Source organism: Ascaphus truei, chromosome 2 (genome assembly GCF_040206685.1).
Source record: "Ascaphus truei isolate aAscTru1 chromosome 2, aAscTru1.hap1, whole genome shotgun sequence".
In the NCBI taxonomy this organism is placed as follows: domain Eukaryota; kingdom Metazoa; phylum Chordata; class Amphibia; order Anura; family Ascaphidae; genus Ascaphus; species Ascaphus truei.
Window position 1 is genome coordinate 354,092,089 of NC_134484.1, and position 22,039 is coordinate 354,114,127.

The following is a 22,039-nucleotide window of genomic DNA, read 5'->3' on the forward strand; positions in this document are numbered from 1 at the left end:
TGCATAGAATAGTTAATCTCCAATTGGTGTGGTGTGGGAAATAGCTGAATCAACAAGTAAATATAAAGGAAACTATCAAGATAGAAATTGCGTATCAAGACAGAGATTGCAGTTCCAAAGTTCAGTAAAATAAGAAGGTAGAAAAAGTGACAGATGGTTTCAAATGAAGGAATATTGAAGAAGCAGATGCAAAAGTAGAGCACGAGTAGAAAAATATTTTCAGAGGGAATTAAAAGCTTTTTTTTAATATAGACTTGTCGTGGACAAAATCTGTTCTTTCTGAAATGTGTTCATAAATTAAAAACGAGATTTTCCACATTGACGCGTTTTCTCAGTGATGGTAAGATGCTGTCTGACCACTATGGCCCAGATGCACAATGCTCCGGTAACGCCTCATTAAGTGCTAACATGTATCTTCAAAACTCAGTAAAGCAGTGTTAAAGCTGCAGACCAAGCAATTTCCTACATGTGTTTTTCTTTAAATAATTCTGTTCAATTTTTTTTTTAAAAACAACTCAGAATGACAATTTTAATATATTATAATGTGACGAGCATATTTTGTTTCTATAGCAACCATTTACAAAGTCCCATCCCCTTCCTATTCTAAACAGGCTCTGGCATGCCACCTTTTGAGCCCTGCCCTCTCTCCAGCAGTGCACCAATTGTATCTGGTGGCTGCCTGGTCACATGATCTTCTCCACAGAACGTTGCATCTTTGGTCCTCTTCTGCTGCACTGATGGCCAACCCAATTGACAGTGAACCCCTGAGCTGAATCTTCGCCGAACGATCGGCAACTTAGCTAAGGGGGCAAAAGAAAAAAAAACGGCAGCTTGGACTGCTTCATTAAGTGCTGTTTTCAGCCATAACGAGCCCTTGCGTTAGTGGTAATGATATGATATGAGAGAGATCCGGGGTGCTCCTTTTTGAGCAGAGGTGTCTCCCCATCTGTTGCTTCAAGGTGGTTTTCAGGGGACTGCAGTTAGGACTCCAGTAAAAGAGATCTCTCTCTATAAAGGTTACAGGATTGTAACTTTTGGTAGACAAATGAGGTTACTACTTGTAGTTGGCCAATCTTTAATATGAAATATTTAGCTCAAAACTGATTTTGGGTAGAAAATGCACCTTTGTAAATGGTCAAATTTTCTTAATGTATTTAATTCCAGTTTGTACAGTTTAATTTCACAGTCTTGTGCTTAAAATGTAGAGACAATTGGCATTTGATGCATTTTTTGCTCCAGTTTTGCAGTTACCAGACTTTGATAAATAACCCCCTCCGACCTTACTTATCATTTGTTCATATCTCTGCTGACTATGTTAGTAAATGGATTTTCTTTTCATTCTTTTCATAAACAATTCCAAGATAATTCATGGAGTCGGAGGCAGTGGTGTCAGTGTAAGGGGAGGGCAGTTGTTATGTACAGTATGCTGGTCACTGTTTCTGGGCTCAATAAGTATATTTGGGTTATAGTGTGTGGGCCTTTGAGGTGGAAAGTAGGCGAGTTAAGGTCAGGAAGTATGTGAGTGTCTGTGTTGGGTAAACTGGATGTGTGGTGATCAGAGTTATACATGTTTGGGTGCAGTAGGAGGCAGAGATGCGCTTGGTTGTGTAGGAGTCAGTACAAGTGTGTGGGTTCGAGTTTATCTGCATTACACTTAGGGCCATATTTACTAAGAGGCGCTACTCCATAAGAGACACTTCCAGCACAGCTTAATATATATAGCCCCTTAGTCAATCCAGTTGAATAATTTATCAGTCGTCTTCCAGCATGGAAGGTGTCTTATACACAGGGTTGCCACCTTCTATTGAAGGCTAACCCGGAGACTTTTTGCAAGAATTTTTTTTCCATTTATTTATCTTACCTGTTGCGGCATTTCTCCCAGCACCTCCCCCTACAAGTTTCAGCCAGCATGGCTCCCCGATGTCAAATGGCGTGCGTTGCCATGACAACGGGACGCCTTATGGCACAGAGGCGTCACGTGACATCCCATTGTCATGGCAATGTAACGCAGCGACGCAGAGGGAGAGAAAGGAGCAGTGGCGTAACTACTGTGCCGCTAAACCCTGCAATACGGGGGCGGGGGGCCGAGAGCACAGCCCCCCCCACAGGTGAAAGAGTGTGTGACTTATGAATGTGTGTGTGTTGGGATTGAGTGTGTGGGTGTGTGTTGTGATTGACTTTCTGTGTGTTGTGATTGAGCGTGTGGGGGGTGGGTTGAGTGTGTGGGGTGTGGGGCGGGGGAGGGGGAGGAGCCCTGGGGGAAATTGAAAGTATGCGTCTGATGGGGAATTGAGTGAGGAGCGGGGTTGTGTGAGGAAGGGGGAGAGTGAATGAGTGGGCAGAGAGAGGTGGGGGAGAGGGAGGAAGAGTAAGAAAGGGAGTGAGACATGGGGTGGAGAGAGGGGGACAGTCAGGGGAGTGAGTGTGAAAATGAGGGGGGACAGTGAGGATCAGAGGGGGGCTGTGAGGGGCTGAGAGCAAGTTGTGTGAGAGGGGGGTTGGGGGGGTGTGCTCACGAAGCCGCTGACATAGGGACCCCAGCGGAAACTACATTTATTTTGTGGGGTTTGTTTAGGGGGCCCTTTCAAGATTTTTGCAGGGGGGCTCAAAAAATGTGGTTTACGCCACTGAAAAGGAGAGGGGAATGGAAGGGAGTTAGAGTGAGAGGAGTGTATAGTGAGAAGGGAGGGGGAAGAGAGAGTATGAACAGGGGAGTGAGAGAAAGGGGGAGGGAAATGGGGGGGAAGAGAGAGATTAGGGGGGAGACACTGGTGGCATATCAGGAGAAGTTGGTGAGGAGAGGAGCACGCGAGGAGAAGCAGGTTAGGAGATGAGCACGCGGGGAGAAGCAGGTTGGAGAGGAGCACACGAGGAGAAGCAGGTTAGGAGAGGAGCACGCGGGGAGAAGCAGGTTGGAGAGGAGCACGCGAGGAGAAGCAGGTTAGGAGAGGAGCACGCGGGGAGAAGCAGGTTGGAGAGGAGCACGCGAGGAGAAGCAGGTTAGGAGAGGAGCACGCGGGGAGAAGCAGGTTAGGAGAGGAGCACGCGGGGAGAAGCAGGTTGGAGAGGAGCACGCGAGGAGAAGCAGGTTAGGAGAAGAGCACGCGGGGAGAAGCAGGTTAGGAGAAGAGCACGCGGGGAGAAGCAGGTTAGGAGAGGAGCACGCGAGGAGAAGCAGGTTAGGAGAGGAGCACGCGGGGAGAAGCAGGTTAGGAGAGGAGCACGCGAGGAGAAGCAGGTTAGGAGAGGAGCACGCGGGGAGAAGCAGGTTAGGAGAGGAGCACGCGAGGAGAAGCAGGTTAGGAGAGGAGCACGCGAGGAGAAGCAGGATAGGAGAGGAGCACGCGGGGAGAAGCAGGTTAGGAGAGGAGCACGCGAGGAGAAGCAGGTTAGGAGAGGATCATGTGTAATCCTGCAATATTCAGATTATTCTGTGAAAATTAAAACAAGGGCATTTGAAAAAAATTGGTAGGTTTAAGATGGTGTTGTGCCAAAAAAAGAGAGTTTCTGCACAATTTTTTTTTATTTTAGGGCCCTAGCCCTGGGCAGATGTGATACTAGAACTGACAGTGTGGGGTGGAAATAATGTGTGCTGACATTTCTGTGCTTAAAGCAACAAAGGTGAGCAGCACTTCCTCGCTAACCGCCCTACAGCCATTTGCACTGACCCATTATTTTTGCTGCCTCTGGAAGGAAATGGTTATATATGAGAGAACTATTACATCCTGTCTGTTACTTTTTGAAACCACATTCTCACAAAACTGCCTAGTTTCCTATCTCTGCAAACAGAAACTTTGCACGAACACTCACTGGGTGTCTTCATGTATTTCGCAAATCAAGTATCACTGAATGACAGCTGATGAATTATCAATGACATGCCTTTTAATATTTATTTTGTACATCGCTGCTGTGTTTCAGAAACTTTAAAAAAAACTTTAGCTCGCATAACTGTTCAAGCATACACATATATTTTCTAAACAAACCAAAGCCAACACAGAGCAGGATTTTGCCAATCTAACCACCAAACACCCACCAAGCTCAGAAGACATGTAGTGCTGATGTCCCAACACTTTCTGGAAGTAACAATTTGGTGCTGGCCAATGATGGAGGGGAATTCCCATATACAGTATCATGGCCAGGGACCTTCGTTCTGAAACAATCATGTCAAAATAATTCCTAGAACAGGGGGCTGCGATGGATTGCAGAGTAATACTGTCCCGGTTAAATGCGGGGATTTTTTCCGATTTGAACGGAGTTTCCCGCGCGGCGGCCGCGTCAACAGATAAGCGCTAATGGCGCTTATCATTGAAAGCGCCCGAGGAGCGGGAAACCGGCCGAAAAGAAGCCGCGCGCCTCCACGGTTTTTAAATTCCCGCGGTGGCAGCCACTGTATGTTGCTTCCCCATCAGACAGCAATGGGGTTAGTACAGCTCACCAAACTTGTCCAGTTGAGTTCTGTGTTCTCCTCACTTGAAACATTATTTAAAAGTGTATTTGTTACATAATTGTCATGATGCTAAAGCTCTTTTTTTTTGTTAAGGAACCCCATATTTATATTGTGAAAATTCTGTGGGACCCAACCCTCTCTAATAGCGCGTCTGAGATCAGATGCATTGTAAGGAACCCCAACCCTCTCTAATAGTGCGTCTGAGATCTGATGCATTGTAAGGAACCTCAACCCTCTCAAATAGCATGTCTGAGATCAGATGCATTTTAAGGAACCCCAACCCTCTCTAATAATGTGTCTGAGATCAGATGCATTGTAAGGAACCCCAACCCTCTCTAATATCGCGTCTGAGATCAGATGCATTGTAAGGAACCCCAACCCTCTCTAATAGCGCGTCTGAGATCAGATACATTGTAAGGAACCCCAACCCTCTCTAATAGTGCGTCTGAGATCTGATGCATTGTAAGGAACCTCAACCCTCTCAAATAGCGTGTCTGAGATCAGATGCATTTTAAGGAACCCCAACCCTCTCTAATATCGCGTCTGAGATCAGATGCATTGTAAGGAACCCCAACCCTCTCTAATAGCGCGTCTGAGATCAGATGCATTGTAAGGAACCCCAACCCTCTCTAATAGTGCGTCTGAGATCTGATGCATTGTAAGGAACCTCAACCCTCTCAAATAGCGTGTCTGAGATCAGATGCATTTTAAGGAACCCCAACCCTCTCTAATAATGTGTCTGAGATCAGATGCATTGTAAGGAACCCCAACCCTCTCTAATAATGTGTCTGAGATCAGTTGCATTGTAAGGAACCCCAACCCTCTCTAATAATGTGTCTGAGATCAGATACATTGTAAGAAACCCCAACCCTCTGTAATACCGCGTCTGAGATCTGATGCATTGTAAATTCTTCTGTATTTGGTACAATTTTCAAATTACCTGAAAATTGCAGGGAAACTTTTAGGGATACCCAGCCGAACCTCTGTTGAAACACACTGTGATAGGTGATACAGGGCACTATTCTCCAAGTGTCTATGATTTAAAAAACACATGCAATGTAGATGCAAAAAAACAAACAATATTGTTTTTAGTAGGATTTTTTTTATATATATATTTGCTAAAACTGGTGGTATTTATGCATTAGGCTGAGGGTAACAAAAATATATGTATGTGTAAAGATGTTTAGACATTCAACCAGTAGCTGCGCATCACACTCCTCATTACAGGAAGGGCTTGCAAAGCTTTTAAAAATCAGATGAGACTTTGAGATGAGAGTTGCATGACATATCAAAGACATCAGGGTTTTGCATTGATCGACAGCTTATCCGCATTAACCCAGACTCAAGTGTCAGAGCCAGCAATCAGGCTTACAGCAGCAACTCCCTGGTTTACAAAAACAACTCTGAACCAAACTTATAGCTTTGCTAAGTAAACTATATGCAAATGAAATTAGTGTGTAGCTTATTCACAGGAGCAATGCAGACATAATACTTTTTTTGCTTTTTTTTATAAAACAGTTCTGTAGTATTAGATAATACTGTATTTTTTTTATTTGTATTTTCAACTCTTAATGCAATTTTTAATGAATTGTCATGTACCGAGCATCCTTTGGTTGCTATAGCAGGCTCTGGCACACCTCTTTTTGAGCCCTCCTCTCTCCCCAGCAGTGCAAGAGCTTTGAGAGCACATGATCACAAACAGATCTCTTGCAGTGTTCCCAGCAGGAGACTGTCTATTGTCAGAGCTTTCACTTCTGTCACAATGTTACCCATAGTAATATAAGGTTATATTGTAGTTGTTGCGTTCCACTGACTCCTGGATAGATTCAAGGGCAGTTATAATGTGAACCCAGGAAGCTTGATCTTCGCAATTGGCAGCTTAGGTAATTACTTTTCCATAGAGGTAATGAAATGCTGCCGATATTAAAACAAGGGTAAAGAAGCACCCTTGCTCAGCCTACAGTTTTAGAACGGTGCGCAGCAGGTGACTGGAGACAAGATCACTGCTATATCTGCACTCAGGGCCCCAAAGTGGTAAATATTAAAGGTAGAAGTGTCACGTTAACCTTTAATAATCACAAAATGAAAACGAAATGTTAATAATTCTAGTTAAAACCACAGTGTGTAAATAAGAAATAGTTAAAAGCCTGATACAGTACGTGTGATAGCTAGTGTGTAGTGAATCAATAGAGGTTATATAGATACCTTAATAGAGTCACTCAATAATAATGCCACCAGTCCAATCAATGTTAATATACAGTACAGTATTCTTATAATAACAGAGCTGGTGTACATATAAATAGCAAGGGAACATATCATTCAATTACCTCTCTATTCATTCTGCTGCTAAGTGTACTTAATTAGAGTTGAAAGAGTCCCCAGTGTTGAATGTTTCTACCAATAAAGTATTGATTGGACTGGTGGCATTATTATTGTGTGACTTTAAAGGTGTCTATATACCCTCTATTGATTCACTACACACAGCTACTGCAAGTACCAGGATTTTAACTATTTCTTATTTACACACTGTGGTTTTAACTAGAATTGTACAAATGTAGTTGTCATTTTGTGAGTGTTTAAGATTAATGTGACGGGTACGTATTGCCACTGTGAGTGTTTTGAGGGAAGATAGGTGATCTGTTCTCCTTACACATTTCATATATTAAAACAAAAAAATAAACAATCCACCTGGAATGATCCTTTACATCTACTATAAACACTCACAACTGTCAGATATCCACCTGCCTAATTCAGAAATAGTGTCCCTCACTTCACACAACTGAACCCAACCTGGGCTGGATTTAGAATGCAACAATGGTGCTATGTATAAATAATGCCTTCCATTAAGTTCCACAGAACAGTCTTGTGTGCTCGTTCTACTTAACTATAATTATACAACAATCTTAACTGTTAGCTGCAGTAATTAAACATTTAGCTTGTGAGAAAAGCGTTGCAAGTGCTACTAAACAGGAAGAGAGCTACCCGAAGATAGACTGAACACGTTTTTTTTTTCTTGTCTAGACATATTATTGCATTATTTTAGCATAAAACCATTCACAGATTTTTTTTTAAACCGAGGGTTCTTGACAAAACGTAGTTAAATAAAGAATTTTGCTTCTGGTATTAATGTAGAAATAGTAATAATATTAAATAGTGGCTAAATTGAGATTAAATAATTGAGACGTAGTGCAAAGTTACTGCACTAGATGTATCAAATAAAAAGTTCTATTAAAATGAAAATTGAGAAGGAGCGGCTCAGTGAGTAAAGACATCGACTGGTTGTAGCAGGGTTCAATTCCCGGTGTCGGCTCCTTGTGACCTTGGATAAGTCACTTTATCTCCATGTGCCTCAGTCACCAATAACATAGATTGTAAGTCCCTCTGGGCAGGGTATGTGTCTGTAAAAAGTCCTATGTGCTGCGTACCGTGCTCTATGCTGTAATTGTACCGTGCATTGAACTGTCATTGTGAAGCGCTTTGAGTCCCATTGGAAAAAAAAGCGCTAAATGAAATAAAGTTCTTATTAGTATTATTATTATTAAGTTGCATTCTATGATACATATGGGGCAATTGTTTTGCCCAAGAATTGCAACACTTTTTACTTAATCATAATCATACATTTCTCTTCTACAGCGCTGACAGTGTATACAGCGTCGTATAAAAAATATTGCAGGCAGAAGGTGTCGCTGCCCTGTGGAGCTTACAAACTAATTTTGATGCCTGAGGCACAGGGAGATAAAGTGATTTGCTCAGGTTTGGAACCAGGCTCCCCTGCTTCAGTCAGTGCCTTTGCACGCGGAGACTTTCCTACACCCCTTGATACATACTGTTGACCCTATCATGTTTGCTCAGACATACTTTACCACAACAGGAACCTTGCACATGCCCTCACAACACCTGCTTGTACATTTCATGACCGTATCACTAGCGTTCTTTCTCAGTAAACCACAAAGAAAAATGAATATTAAAAGCCAAACTGTGGTGCAAACATAAAGGAGGGATTTGTTATTTTACCTTTGGGTTCCCATGGCACTTATTCCAGATATAAGTGAAGTACAACAAGTAACACCCTGTAGTAAGTTAAGTGAGGCCATTTGCGGAGTAGAAGGGCAAGTTTGTAGTAGAAGGGCAAGTTAGTGGGGCATTCATTTAAAGGCCTTAAAAATCCACATTTAAGGGGGACACATGAAACCACCTTCTCTACTCTACCAAAATAGGAAATACCACAGAATATAGGTTGTATATGGCAATCATCTTATGAGTAGAAGGACCTGCGACCTGAGAACAGAATGATGTGGCTATTGCAAGGTTACAGTGATTCGATCCGAATTAAAGCATGTTACAGAAATGTCACAAAATGCACCCCCCCCCCCAAATAAAACCCACCCGTAATGTGGGATATTTTGTTGGACCAATTGACTAGTACTACAACCAGAGTACATTTCTTTCTATCTTGTTACTCCTACACCTTCAATATGTTGAAGCGGTAACTGACACTTACTTCCAGCACTGTCCACTGTTCTACGACAATAGCATCATAACGCCTTATAGATTTGACATCTTGTTCTGGGAAGTCTTCAAAAATAAACACGCCATCTGTAAACTCTGATGAGATATCTGTGGAAAAACAAAGCGTTGATGAGTCAATACAGTGTACAGTGTCCTAGCAAACAAGCCGTATAGATGCAGTCATTTCTTTGGCCAAAGTGCACCAATGACAGTGACAATCTGTATTTGAGAGATTAAATGTGAGCAATTGCTTAAAGAAATGTAAAAAAAAAACATCCACCAGTTACAATTGAAGTACTGTACAATTAGTGGGGCTGCCCCATTCAAGGCTGTAAATAAATATGTATCCATCATCTTTAGTTGTAAACCCGAACCATACACTTAAAGACTGCAGTATAAGGGAGCGTGTAAAAGTAAAGCCCAGTCTTAGGGGTGTAAATCAGGAGGAATTTGTGGATAGAGCAATACAAATTGAATGGCACTCGGGGACTTATTCCAGATCTGCCGTAGCTTCCGAGTGGGATGAAATTCCCCATTGAAGGGCGCTTCGGTGGGATGTACAATAATGTTACCATAGTCTCACTGGACAGTGGAAACCGACTTTGATGGACGGAAGTGGCTATAATAAGAGTACAGAATTTACGCCTACCGAGATGCACACACGATAGGACTATCAGCTGGAATAACTGAAATGGGCCGTGAAAATATCTACACTCAAATTCCTTTTTGACTTCTGGATTTTTGTCCAAATATCAGACAAGGAAATCTTTGTGAAAACTGGGGGAAATATGATGACCGAGCATCCAAACATGTTAACATTTGAGCAAGACAATTACCAATTTATTGTCCTAACCCTTAAGCCTTTTCGGCCAGACAGCATGCATGACTTTATCATTACCAGTCTAGTTCACTAACAATCTCACCACTCTTTTAATGGCTCCTCTTTTATCAATGCACGCTAAAGATGAAATCACAAAGATAATGGGGCGGCACTGGAGGGCAAATGGGTTAGGTTGTGGAACATGAACCAATAATTGAAATATTGCCGCACGGCAGCACTAAAAAGATTTATTTTTTTAAATGGCATTTTCAGCTGCATACTACATAGTGCTACACAGCAGATAAAGGAGAGGCCTTATCTTTGCACATAAGCTTCGCACATATTTCCTTTTTGGTAAAACTAACTTTTTAACTTATTATCGTCACATTCTAACCAGATTCAGACATGTCAACCTCCAAGGACCCAAATCCGTAAGATCTGGGGGTCCCAGGCAACATAAAATATTGCATTTTAATGGAAAATTCTGTCTTCTATTAGTGAGGCTCCACTGATGTCTAGGAGAGTGCTAATGCTAAAAATAAGTGACTGACTCCAGATCATGGAGACTTAGTGACGGCGACGCGACCGATGACGTCACCATTGCGATAGTTATATTTCAAATTTAGGCGACGTCTCTGGCTACAAGCCCAGCGACGTCATAAAGGGGGAGGGCAGAGGGACGGAGAAGCTCCCGATTGGCCGCAAGGGGAGACCGTCGCCGAAAAAATCAAATAACTGTGACTACCAGATTTTTGGTAGCACTGTTGCTCCGTCGCGTGCATTATAAGCGCCGCCAACAGCGACAATCCATTTGTTTTGATGCGACGGTCGCGTCGCCGTCACTATAAGCGCAGCCTAAGTGAGAGCTGAATTGTTTGCAAATATGTGATATAAAAAAAATGAATTCCATCCATTCAGCTAATGCACAGTCTTTCTAGTGCCGTTACCTGAGCTATGGTTGGACTTGATCAGCTCCCAGAAAATCCAATCTTCCTCGCACAAGTTCAGAACAGCAGGCAAACAATGCTCTCTCATTAAAAACATGTCAAGCAAACACACCAACCTCATAAAACAAGGTTTCTTATTTTGTTCATCTGGTCTCCTCCAACGTGCCCTTTTCACCTTCCAATCTCGTACACCTCCTACATATTCTTGAGAGATCTCTCCAGGACATAGTGGCTGAACTACCCTCCCACTTTTAAAGAACGGGTCCATTATCACTGAATTTGTTATTAAGGTAAAGATGCTCCCCTACTGTGGGTAACAAAAGCTGTTTTCACTGGTGTCCATAAATATTTAATGCTGTTCTGTGGGCTAAATGCCACTTTAATGTTCTGTATTTTGATTTATACGATGAGTATGGGTAAAAGAAATTCACATTTTATGGTCTAGTAAGCACCAGCATCCTTGTGCCTTCGAATGAAGCTGAAAGAAAATGCTAACCTCGGGAAGAATAAAGCCCTGCCGTGCAAAACTCTAAGAACGTGTACTTTACTGCCAACGTCAACTTTCTGCAGTCACATTTGCAATCTGCACTGCATATTTCTTTACAACAGCACAATAGAGCGTGTTTACCAATATAAAAGTGAAGCAGAACTGTCATTCTCCCTTTGCAACTATTTTCGAAGCACAGTATGGCCCAGATTCACCAAAGGGTGCTAAGCTTTTGCACGCTTTAATGCCTATATATATATTAATGGGTGATAAGGCCGGCTAAAGCTTAGCAGCCTATGGGGTAGATCCACAGAAGTGACTTTTGCGCTAATTATGATTGTTCCTGAAATTGCCTAGGAAGTCGCAGAAGACCAGTCGCATGGTACATCAACCAATCTGATTGGTTGGTGCACCATGTGGTCCACTCACTTTTGCCTGAAAATAATTTTTTATTGGCCATTTAGGCTTGGATTGTTTTTTAAAATGATGGTTGGGCATCGGCCCTTTATTGGATGTATATATCTAAAGATGATAGACAGCACACTGATTACAGCAAAAAAGTACGTATGCAGGGTGCACGGAACATAGGGGACCCTTTTTCCCCTCTACTGATAATAACACTGCTATCAAAGTACCGCCACTCACTGTCTGACAGCTAAATGATGTACTGAATGCAAAAGGTCAGAATAGTAAATAATTTTAATATTACCATATGTAAACCGGAATTAGAGCAAATACAATGTAATGGGTAATAATGTCTCACAGTGAGGGGTGTGGGGGAAAAAAGGAAAAGGGGAAAAAAACGAATTGGATGTATGTTTCAGTGCCCCTGAGGATGAGGAGGATGGCCTTCATCCCGGCAGGGGTAAGTAATACATTTATTTATTTACGGTGTACATTGTGGTTATCTAGGCCCCCGTTGAGGGCCTAGGTAGCCACAATGATGATCAATGGATTAAAACAGGGACGCGCAAAGTTTTGGAGCTGCGCCCCCCCTGTGTGACAGCCCCGCTGCTCGCCCCCCCCCCCTTTCTATGTCTGGCGTCAAATGACGCCGCAGGGTCATGTCACGTGACCCCGCAGCATCATTTGTCCCGCATTACCATGGCGATGCGTACGTCACATGAACCCACGGCGTCATTTGCCGCTACGTTGCCATGGCGACGCATCCATAAGACTACAGATCCCCAGTAAATTGAGGTTGCAGAGGCCTCGTACGGACTTAAATGCCTTGGGGAAGAGCGCGGGGCCGCTGCAACCTCCGCGCCCCCCCAACAAAATCCCGCACCCCCAGTTTGCGCACCCCTTGATTAAAATATAAGTTTTTATATGGTGTGTTTTTTACATATATTTCTTTGTCATGTATTTTATGTATTCTATGGCCCAAATCCCTATTAACCATATCTGGCTAATAGGCCTTGGGCCATTACTGTAAGGAGGTTGTTTTGTTGGGGGGTGAATTAAGGTGGTAAATTCCCAGGGGTGGGAGGTTAGGCCGGCCTGGGGAGTTACAGGGAGTCGGGGGGTAACCCCATGTATGATATACAATGGGTAGTAAGGTAGTTAGGGTTTTTGTATTTACCCCTTGGTGACCTTTAGTGGCCATGATACATTATTAGTTCTAGTCCAGGGTATTCCCTTTGACTTCTTATATTGCTAAGGCCATATAGAAAGCCAAAGTGGCCCATTTCAGAACCATGGAGAAGGCTAAATAATTGTCTGGTACCTGGCATTAGGTGCTTCCAGGTTGACCTAAAAAAAAACCTTTAAAGAATGTTGTTTTATTTGTTGTACCTCGTCTTTACAGCCTTTAACGGACTGCTGTGGATATGCATTGAGATGGTCCTCACCTCTTTGCATATCATTAGAACTAATATCCGTTAAAGTCAACTGGAGGCCATCTTTACCTAAACACGGCACTTAAAATCTCGTTTATGAGCTTTGAAGCTTTAACGGTAAATTAACGTTAGTTAACATAAGTATTTAATGGAGGTCTGAGAATCTACCCCTCTGTGTCCAAAGTCAAACCCATTTGCTGGTAAAGGTACAAGTAATACATTACTTTGCTCTTCCCTCTGGCAGCAAAAGGGTTAAGAGAAATTGTACCATGCCTTTTCCACCATAGTCTTGCCTTAAACTTGACGTGTTGTAGGGTAGCGGTGTGCAAAGTGGGGGTCCGGGAGATTTTTCTGGGGGGCCGTGGGCCGTTGCGGGGGCCCAGCGCTCTTCCCCGAGGCATTCAAATTAAATGCCGGGGGATCGCGTGAGGCCTCTGCAACGCTATTACTTACCTTGACTCTGCCAGCGTCACACGTGTCCATGGCAACGTGGCGTCATGTGACGTCACATGCATCACGTGATCCCGCGACGTCATTTGACGTCAAGGTAAGGGAGGGGGGCACGAGCACCAGCGGAGGGAAGACAGGGGGGCGCAGCTGCAAAAGTTTGCGCTCCCCAGTTGTAGGGAGTAAATTGGATTTCACCTAAAACGAGCTATGGCCCTTTAAGATCTCAAAATGCTCTCAAAAGTGCAGGTGCAGCGAGACATGGAAGGAAAGAAGACTTGTCAATATTTAATAACCCAGCGGTCATGCCTGACTGTCTGCCATTTGTAGGCCTTGAAGTGGGTGATAAGTGGAGTATTCTAGGCTACTGTTTCGACTGGCTGAAGTCTCAGTTCCCCATACTGGATTAAAAATAGATGCTTTATTTAGAAAAACGCACCCTTGACTGTGTATTTCTCATTTCCAAAATCAGTTTCTTGGCTTTTTAAAAAAAATAAAATAAATGAAAGTGTGATGCAAATGATAAGCTATGGAAAATTAACAAAAATGGCCAACGCTATAATACTCAATAATCAGAGGTTTTCATGGTGATGCTAATATTATTAACTTGGGGCCTTTGATGTAGCTTTAGATTGTAAGGGGGTTATGTAAAGAAGTCTCTAGACGGTTTGGTGAAAGGGGTGACCTACTCCAGTCCTCAAGGGCCACCAACAGGTCAGGTCTAAAGGATATCCCTGCTTCAGCGCAGGTGGCTCAATCAGTGACTGAGCCACCTGCGCTGAAGCAGGGATATCCTTAAAACCTGACCTGTTGGTGGCCCTTGAGAACCTATTACAGTGGTGCATCCAGTCTGAATCTCAGTGTCCTTGTCGTTTCATTTCTCAATAACACAGGCACCGAAATTAAACAGTAAGCTCTTTCGTGCAGGAGAACTCATTACGCCTGCAAAGTTCTATGTACTGTACATTGTCAGCTATATAACATATTTATTTTCAGTTACTTTGTTAAAACAGTACAAAGAAAGTACTCAATGGGTATCACACACTTTTACACATTCCTTCCGTTGTCTTCAGGCTGCGCTTCTAGAGCCGGCGCCTTGTAAACTTTTGCAGCGGGGGAAACACAAAGCCCCCTGAAGGGTTATTCTTTTCGCATGTTGGCTTTGGATGTATTTTATTGTTGAGGTTGGTGATCACAGACTTCTGCAGTGGATTCTGCAGACTTCTGGAGGAACGTACTATATCAGGACTGCGCAAACTGGGGGCGCGGCGATTACAGAGGCCTCGCGCTCTTCCCCAAAGCATTTAAAATAAATGCCGGGAAACGCGCGAGGCCTCTGTAACTGACTTACTTTGGTTTCGGGCGACGCGTCGCCATGGCAATGGGGGGTCACGTGACGTCACATGACCCCGTGGCATCATTTGACGCCGGTTCCTAGGTAAGGGGGGCGCGAGCACTGGGGCAGAGCAGGCAGGGGGGTGCGCGCAGAAAGTTTGCGCACCCCTGTACCAAAAGTCAAAAAGCACTGGAAATGTTTCAGCTATAATAACATGTAAGGTACATCAGCAAACAGCTCATTTTACAGGCTTACAATGCACTTGCACTAGAGCGATCATGTTAGTACTAAGGGGTTAATATTCTACTCTCTTGGAATGAGGCCGCTTGTTCTAGATACAATCTGTTTTTCTTCTTATTTGATATCAAACAGTTCATCTATACTGCTGATTGGAAGTCCCATGAATGAATTTGTCCAGAGATTACTTCATCTCATAACAAGTCAAAGAAGATCTGTGTTCTTCTGAATTGGAATTTTCCTCTCTACATTTAGGACACGCTGTATATCAACATTAGCCCGTCTCCCTATTAGGACTGTAGGAAGTGTCTGTCTCCGTTTGCATTTCTCACTAGATAGCCTTTTTAATGGTAACTATTTTATATTTCTTTCTGTTTCAAGCCAAAATAAGTCAGTAGGCAAATAATGAAACGGGACACTCACCCCTAGTTTCTCTGTGAGAGATTACACCTACGTTTTAATCTCAGCCTATGCAGCAGGGCTCCAGCAGAACAACATCAGTACAACAATGTAATCATTATTATTATTATTATCGTTTATTTGCAAAGCACCAACATATTCCTCAGCGCGGTACGATGGGGGTACATCAACGACATAAATTGAACGACCTACAAATTAGGACAGACGAGCGCAAACAGATATAGAAGGTAATGAGGGCCCTGCTCCTGAGAGTAGATCATATTCTACTGCACCTCCAGCCATGGCCAATTACTGCTTCATCAGAGAGCAACTTTAACAACGTCAACACATTATCTCTGGATTTCCCTTATTCAACATGCTATGAAGCCGTCTTCCCTGTGCTTGGGAAGATTTGAGCCCCATTCCTTGTCATGAAGATGCGCTCTTCTGCAGCACGGGGAAGACGTTCCTATGTTTGCAGTGCCCCTGCCTGTATTCTGTTATTTTGTACATTTCGTGAAACAATACATTGGTTTTATTACTGATTCCATTTTGCAGCGTAGAGAACATGCACAGATAGGTTTCCTCTTAGCAGCTCTAAAGCCGCAACCGTAGAGGGTAATGGAGTCATATAATATATCCGCAGACTCGTTACATCTAATTTCCTGTTTAAGATACCATCTTTAAATGTACATACTTGGAACATTTACGAATTCATTATTCAAAGCGACTTTATTTCCTGATAATAGTCATAACGCTGTTACTGCACTGCCCACAATTCTGCAGAGAACCCCCACATGGTGTATTATGTCATATTATTGTGAATTTAAAGTCACAAGAGCATACCGTATGTGTTATTGGTCTTTGACACGGATAAATCAAACAGTGGAGATTTAGGTTATCAAGTTCTGTATCACTGTCCTTGGCAGAGCTTATTCAAGTCTGCTGCAGATCTGCCTGCACGACATGGTTACGAAACTGCACATTTGACGGTGATTTTTGATAAGAGAAGAAAGTGAGGTACTGTACCAAAGAAACAAATCTCATTCACAGCAATGTGACTATTGTATTTGAGAAATCTGTTGCAGATCTATTCCTCATAATTGCACCAGTGTTACCTTGACTCGAAGGGGTCTGTTAACGGAAGTCTCCCAGGTATAAAACTGGGCCAAAACCAGTGCAAAAAACAGCACTTCGTGTATCAAATGGGAATCCCACTGTAAACAGCTGGAGTTTTCCCTTTGATAAATCTGGTACCGTTCTTTTGCACTTTAATAATGAATTAAGTAGTGCAGAGTAAATGAGTACTTCAGTATTTGGTGATCCCTTTTTTATTTGGACGAACAATTGATATTATAAGAGAAGCTTTCTAGAGTTCTCTCTCCTTCGGGTCAAGCAATTCTGAATCAGTATTTGCTTGACCTGAGGAAGAGAGAGGACTCTCGAAAGCTTATCTGATAATATCAATTGTTCATCCAAATAAAAAAGGGATCTCCTAATACTGAAGAAGGCACTTTAATAAATAACCCCCGCAGACCTTAATAAGACCTGTAACACTGAGCACACCCTGTAACACAGCTTTGTAGATAGCTGCCCGTTCCGGGGCAGGTGGCAATTTATGCCGGGCTAATCGTGGAGGGCCGTGGACAGGGTGTGAACACAAGGACATCTGCGGCAGGGGGAGGGTGTCGGCAGTCGCGGAGGGGGTGTCCTTAACACCTCCTTTTTTTCTGCATACTCTTTGCAAATCAATTAGTGTTGGGTACTTAACCAGAGGTCCCATTATACATAAGAAATAACATATCTTGCAGCATCTTTTAACTCCAAAGTTCTTGACAATTACACTCCGGAGGTGTTGATGCAGCTGCCTCTGGTGTGGAAGGCTGACTACATTTTTTTCCAATATTTTTGGAATACCAGTTCCAAAGGGAAGGACGGGAACAATTATATTGTTAAAAACCAATTACACGTGGGTGAGCTGAGGTAATGGGTTATAATGGGGCGTCCTTTAGCAAGTGTAAATGCAGGAATCAAACACACAGAAGCTTGTTTAATGAAGACCAACACCTTAACCACTGTGCAAAGCTATTTCTATGAAGTGAAATACCTGAGGCCCCAGAGGTATTGGACAGGCACACACAACTCCCAAACGATTTAACACAAAAAGCAACAGTCCCCATAAATAAATGAATTTCAAATTTAAGAAACAAAGAACAAAACAAATGGGGGGGGGGGGGGGGGGGAATGGTGAAATCAGCATGAAAAAGAGATCATGATCAGACATGATTGCCTCACCGGTTATTGCTCGACGGATCTTAGTGGAAAGAAATAATTTTTTTCGGGAGGTGAGTTTTACAAGCTTGGATGCAATATTTAATGTACCATGAAAAACCTGTCAGCAGCATTACAAGCAAACACATGCTGCTTTTTTCTGTCACAATCCCAAAATCAATTTTCAAGCTGCGAGGTGTAATGGTGCCACTATTCTGTCATGTGAGCTAAGACTTCTAACACTTATTACAGGCAATTTTTACCCATGTGTCTAATCGTATTTCCCCAGCCCTACTGCAGGCTGCATAGCATGGTTGGACACCACAACAAAGACATCGGGTGCAGCCGAGTTCCATATACTGCAGAAATCACTAGGCATTGCTTTCATCCCTATAGCAGACAGAACTGGCACTGGATAGATTAACAGCTGAATTTGCATCATCAAGTTGTTGGGCCCAACACAATACCATAATCATGCTGCTGATACCAAAAAGGAAAGGGGTGATTAGGTTTTTTTTTTTTAAATAAAAAAAATAGGCAATTATTTTGTCATCTGTTGATAATATCTAAAAATAAGCAATAGTGCATATTTTCTTGCCTATGTGCCCAAAGGAATAAATAAATAAATGAGAATGTGGAAAAAAGAATGCAGTGCCAATGAATGTGTTCTAATAAACACGTCAGACCTATTGTATGCCCTATACTGACCATATTGATATATGACCTATATACAGAAGTAGCACACATTATTGTACCCGCTAACGCACTGCGTTGCCTTAACGCTGGTGCATTATTTAACAGTAGTGCTATTAAAAACAATGATTAAGGAGATAAGACGCGTGTTATTTAATACGTTATTTTGTGCATTTACTCGTGTTAACGGGTAATAAGGGATGTTATATCTGTACACTGCAAAATGCTGTAAGGCAATAAAACTCTCAGCTTGAAACATTTTAATGACATTCTAATGATCACTGTAATAGGGTGGCCACAAATAGAGAAAACTTACAAACACACAAAGAAAATACTTATAATCTTGAGTATGTGTTCTCTGGGAAATTAAGCATGCCCCCGCATCACTCTGCCATGCATGCCACCCCATCACTCTGCCATGCATGTCCCTGCATCACTGCTATGCATGTCCCCGCATCACTCTGCCATGCATGCCACCCCATCACTCTGCCATGCATGTCCCTGCATCACTGCTATGCATGTCCCCGCATCACTCTGCCATGCATGCCCCCGCATCACTCTGCCATGCATGCCCCCGCATCACTCTGCCATGCATGCCACCCCATCACTCTGCCATGCATGTCCCTGCATCACTGCTATGCATGCCCCCGCATCATTCTGCCATGCATGCCCCCGCATCACTGCTATGCATGCCCCCGCATCACTCTGCCATGCATGCCACCCCATCACTCTGCCATGCATGTCCCTGCATCACTGCTATGCATGTCCCCGCATCACTCTGCCATGCATGTCCCCGCATCACTCTGCCATGCATGTCCCTGCATCACTCTGCCATGCATGTCCCCGCATCATTCTGCCATGCATGCCCCCGCATCACTCTGCCATGCATGCCCCCGCATCACTCTGCCATGCATGCCCCCACATCACTGCCATGCATGTCCCCGCATTACTCTGCCATGCATGTCCCTGCATCACTCTGCCATGCATGTCCCCGCATCACTCTGCCATGCATGTCCCCGCATCACTCTGCCATGCATGCCCCCGCATTACTCTGCCATGCATGTCCCTGCATCACTCTGCCATGCATGCCCCCGCATCACTCTGCCATGCATGCCCCCGCATCACTGCTATGTATGCCCCCGCATCACTCTGCCAAGCATGCCCCCGCATCACTCTGCCATACATGCCCCCGCATCACACTGCCATGCATGCCCCGCATCACTCTGCCATGCATGCCCCCGTATCCCTCTGCCATGCATGCCCCCGCATCACTCTGTCATGCATGCCCCCACATCACTCTGCCATGCATGTCCCGCATCACTGCTATGCATGCCCCCGCATCACTCTGCCATGCATGCCCCCCGCATCACTGCTATGCATGCCCCCGCATCACTCTGTCATGCATGTCCCCACATCACTCTGTCATGCATGTCCCCACATCACTCTGTCATGCATGTCCCCACATCACTCTGCTCTGCATGTCCCTGCATCACTCTGCCATGCATGTCCCTGCATCACTCTGCCATGCATGCCCCCGCATCACTCTGCCATGCATGCCCCCGCATCACTCTGCCATGCATGTCTGACCCAAGAATAGAGGGCACTCGTACAGACCGGTCTTGGACATTTGGTCGTGGACTGTTTTCCCCAAGCAAATGGCCACCGGTGCTTCGCCACAACTTGCCCCGCCGGCCACGTTGCCTTACACGAAAACCCCATACTCTAAGCCCTTAGCCTAAACCCCTTAAATTAACCCCCTACCCTAACTGCTAAAACCCTTAAATTAACACCCTACTCTAAACCCCTTAAATTACCCCCTACTCTAAGCACTAAAACTTTTTAAAATAACTGCGATTGGGAGTGGGGGCTAGACACAGCGCTTCAAATGACGTCACTACTGAACCACCAATCAGAACAGCTGTACGCGTTTCGTCACTGGCATGCAACTTCCTCAGGAGTTAACCTGGTAGAGACTCCAGACTGGAGGCTGCAGCAGGGAGGTGAATCATCCTGGTTCCAGTGTGTTCCTGCAGTCACAGCAGAGCAGAGATTCCTACCCATTATCAGGTTTTTCTACTATGCGATTTTAGCACCTTTTTTGTGAGTGAGCATTTTTAATGTTTTCATCAACCTAATACATGTATTAAACGATAATACACTATGGGGCATGCGCTTCTGCTTTTTGTTTTTTTAGATCCCCTGCAACTTGGTTAATTCCACAGAAGCTGCTCAGACCCCAGGAATTATTTGGGCCATCTACCCTATTTCCCTTTTTCAACTGACCTGGACTTGTAATGATCAATATCTCCTACTAGTTTAGGAATACTGTTGTTTGTACAGCTTTTTAGCGCTGATTATCTTTCTTTTCTTTTATATATTTATATATATATATTGTACAGTAAATATTACTGTATATTCATTTGCATGTCTTAGACAGGTTTGCAACCCTGTCTTTCACCATTATCGCCCAGCACACAAACACTTCCACTGCAGCAAGGGATTCTGGGAAGGATACCTTTTTTATTGGACTAACAGCTTATGTCATAGGACAAGCTTTCAAGAGTTCTCCTCTCTTCTTCAGGTTAAGCAATACTGATATACACAGGAATCTATGGCTAAAACAGTGTAGAGAGAGAGAGAAAAAAAAACAAAAAAAAAACAGATATGTACTGTAGATAAGGTAGGGTGTGAAAAGTGTTTGAAGCCAGGGGAGGGTGACAAGGAAAGGTGTGGAGGGGGAGGGATGCTGTGGGGAACGGGGGACGAGAACGTGTGGATAAGAATAGAGTCAAGCAGGATAATTACAAACAATTTTGATAGGGTATGAGAAAACCCATGTCCGCATTAAGTCCTTTGGTTTTGGTGTCAAAGAGTCTTATCATTCTGAGTTCAAATGTTTTCCGTTCTTGGGTGCGTTTAACATTCCATTGAGGATTTTGAATTTTTAAATCATTTATGGAATGGTCTGTCTGTGAGAAATGACCCTACCTTATCTACAGTACATATCTGTTTTTTTGGGGGGTTTTTCTCTCTCTATACTGTTTTAGCCATAGATTCCTGTGTATATCAGTATTGCTGACCTGAAGAAGAGAGGAGACACTCTCGAAAGCTTGTCCTATGATATAAATTGCTAGTCCAACAAAAAAGGTATCACCTAATACTGACAGAACTCATTTATTCTGCACTATCGCAACTAGACTAACACGGCTATTTTCTGCTTTTTATATATATATACTAGCTGAGAGACCCGGCGTTGCCCGGGATGTAAATGCGTAATAGGTAGTATTATTTATAAATCGTGGAACAATAGGTGACTGTTTGTTGTAAAGGTTGGATAATAATATTGAAAAGAAAGATGGAAGAAAATGTAATACGATGTTGTATAAAAATGGTTTATTGTAACCACACCACAGTACAATGTATAATGTGTAATGGTGCCATAAGTGATGTAAAAATCTGAGTCGTGTGTCCTGCTAGGGTGTGAGGCGGCGGGTGGCGCGTGGGTTGTGAGTGCTGTGTGCGAGTGGGGGTCCTGCTAGGGTGTGAGGCGGCGGGTGGTGCGTGGGTTGTGAGTGCTGTCTGTGAGTGGGGGTCCTGCTAGGGTGTGA

General features: G+C 43.5%; 1 protein-coding gene across 2 annotated transcripts in view; it reads right to left on the reverse strand.

Moving 5' to 3' along the window:
- RFTN1 (raftlin, lipid raft linker 1) overlaps positions 1–22,039 on the reverse strand; it is a 252,601-nt gene that overhangs the window by 14,779 nt on the left and 215,783 nt on the right. For both annotated transcript variants that reach the window (XM_075586894.1, XM_075586893.1), the window contains exon 7: positions 8,949–9,064. In XM_075586894.1, the coding sequence (XP_075443009.1) occupies positions 8,949–9,064 (116 nt within the window). The remainder of the gene's footprint in view (positions 1–8,948; positions 9,065–22,039) is intronic.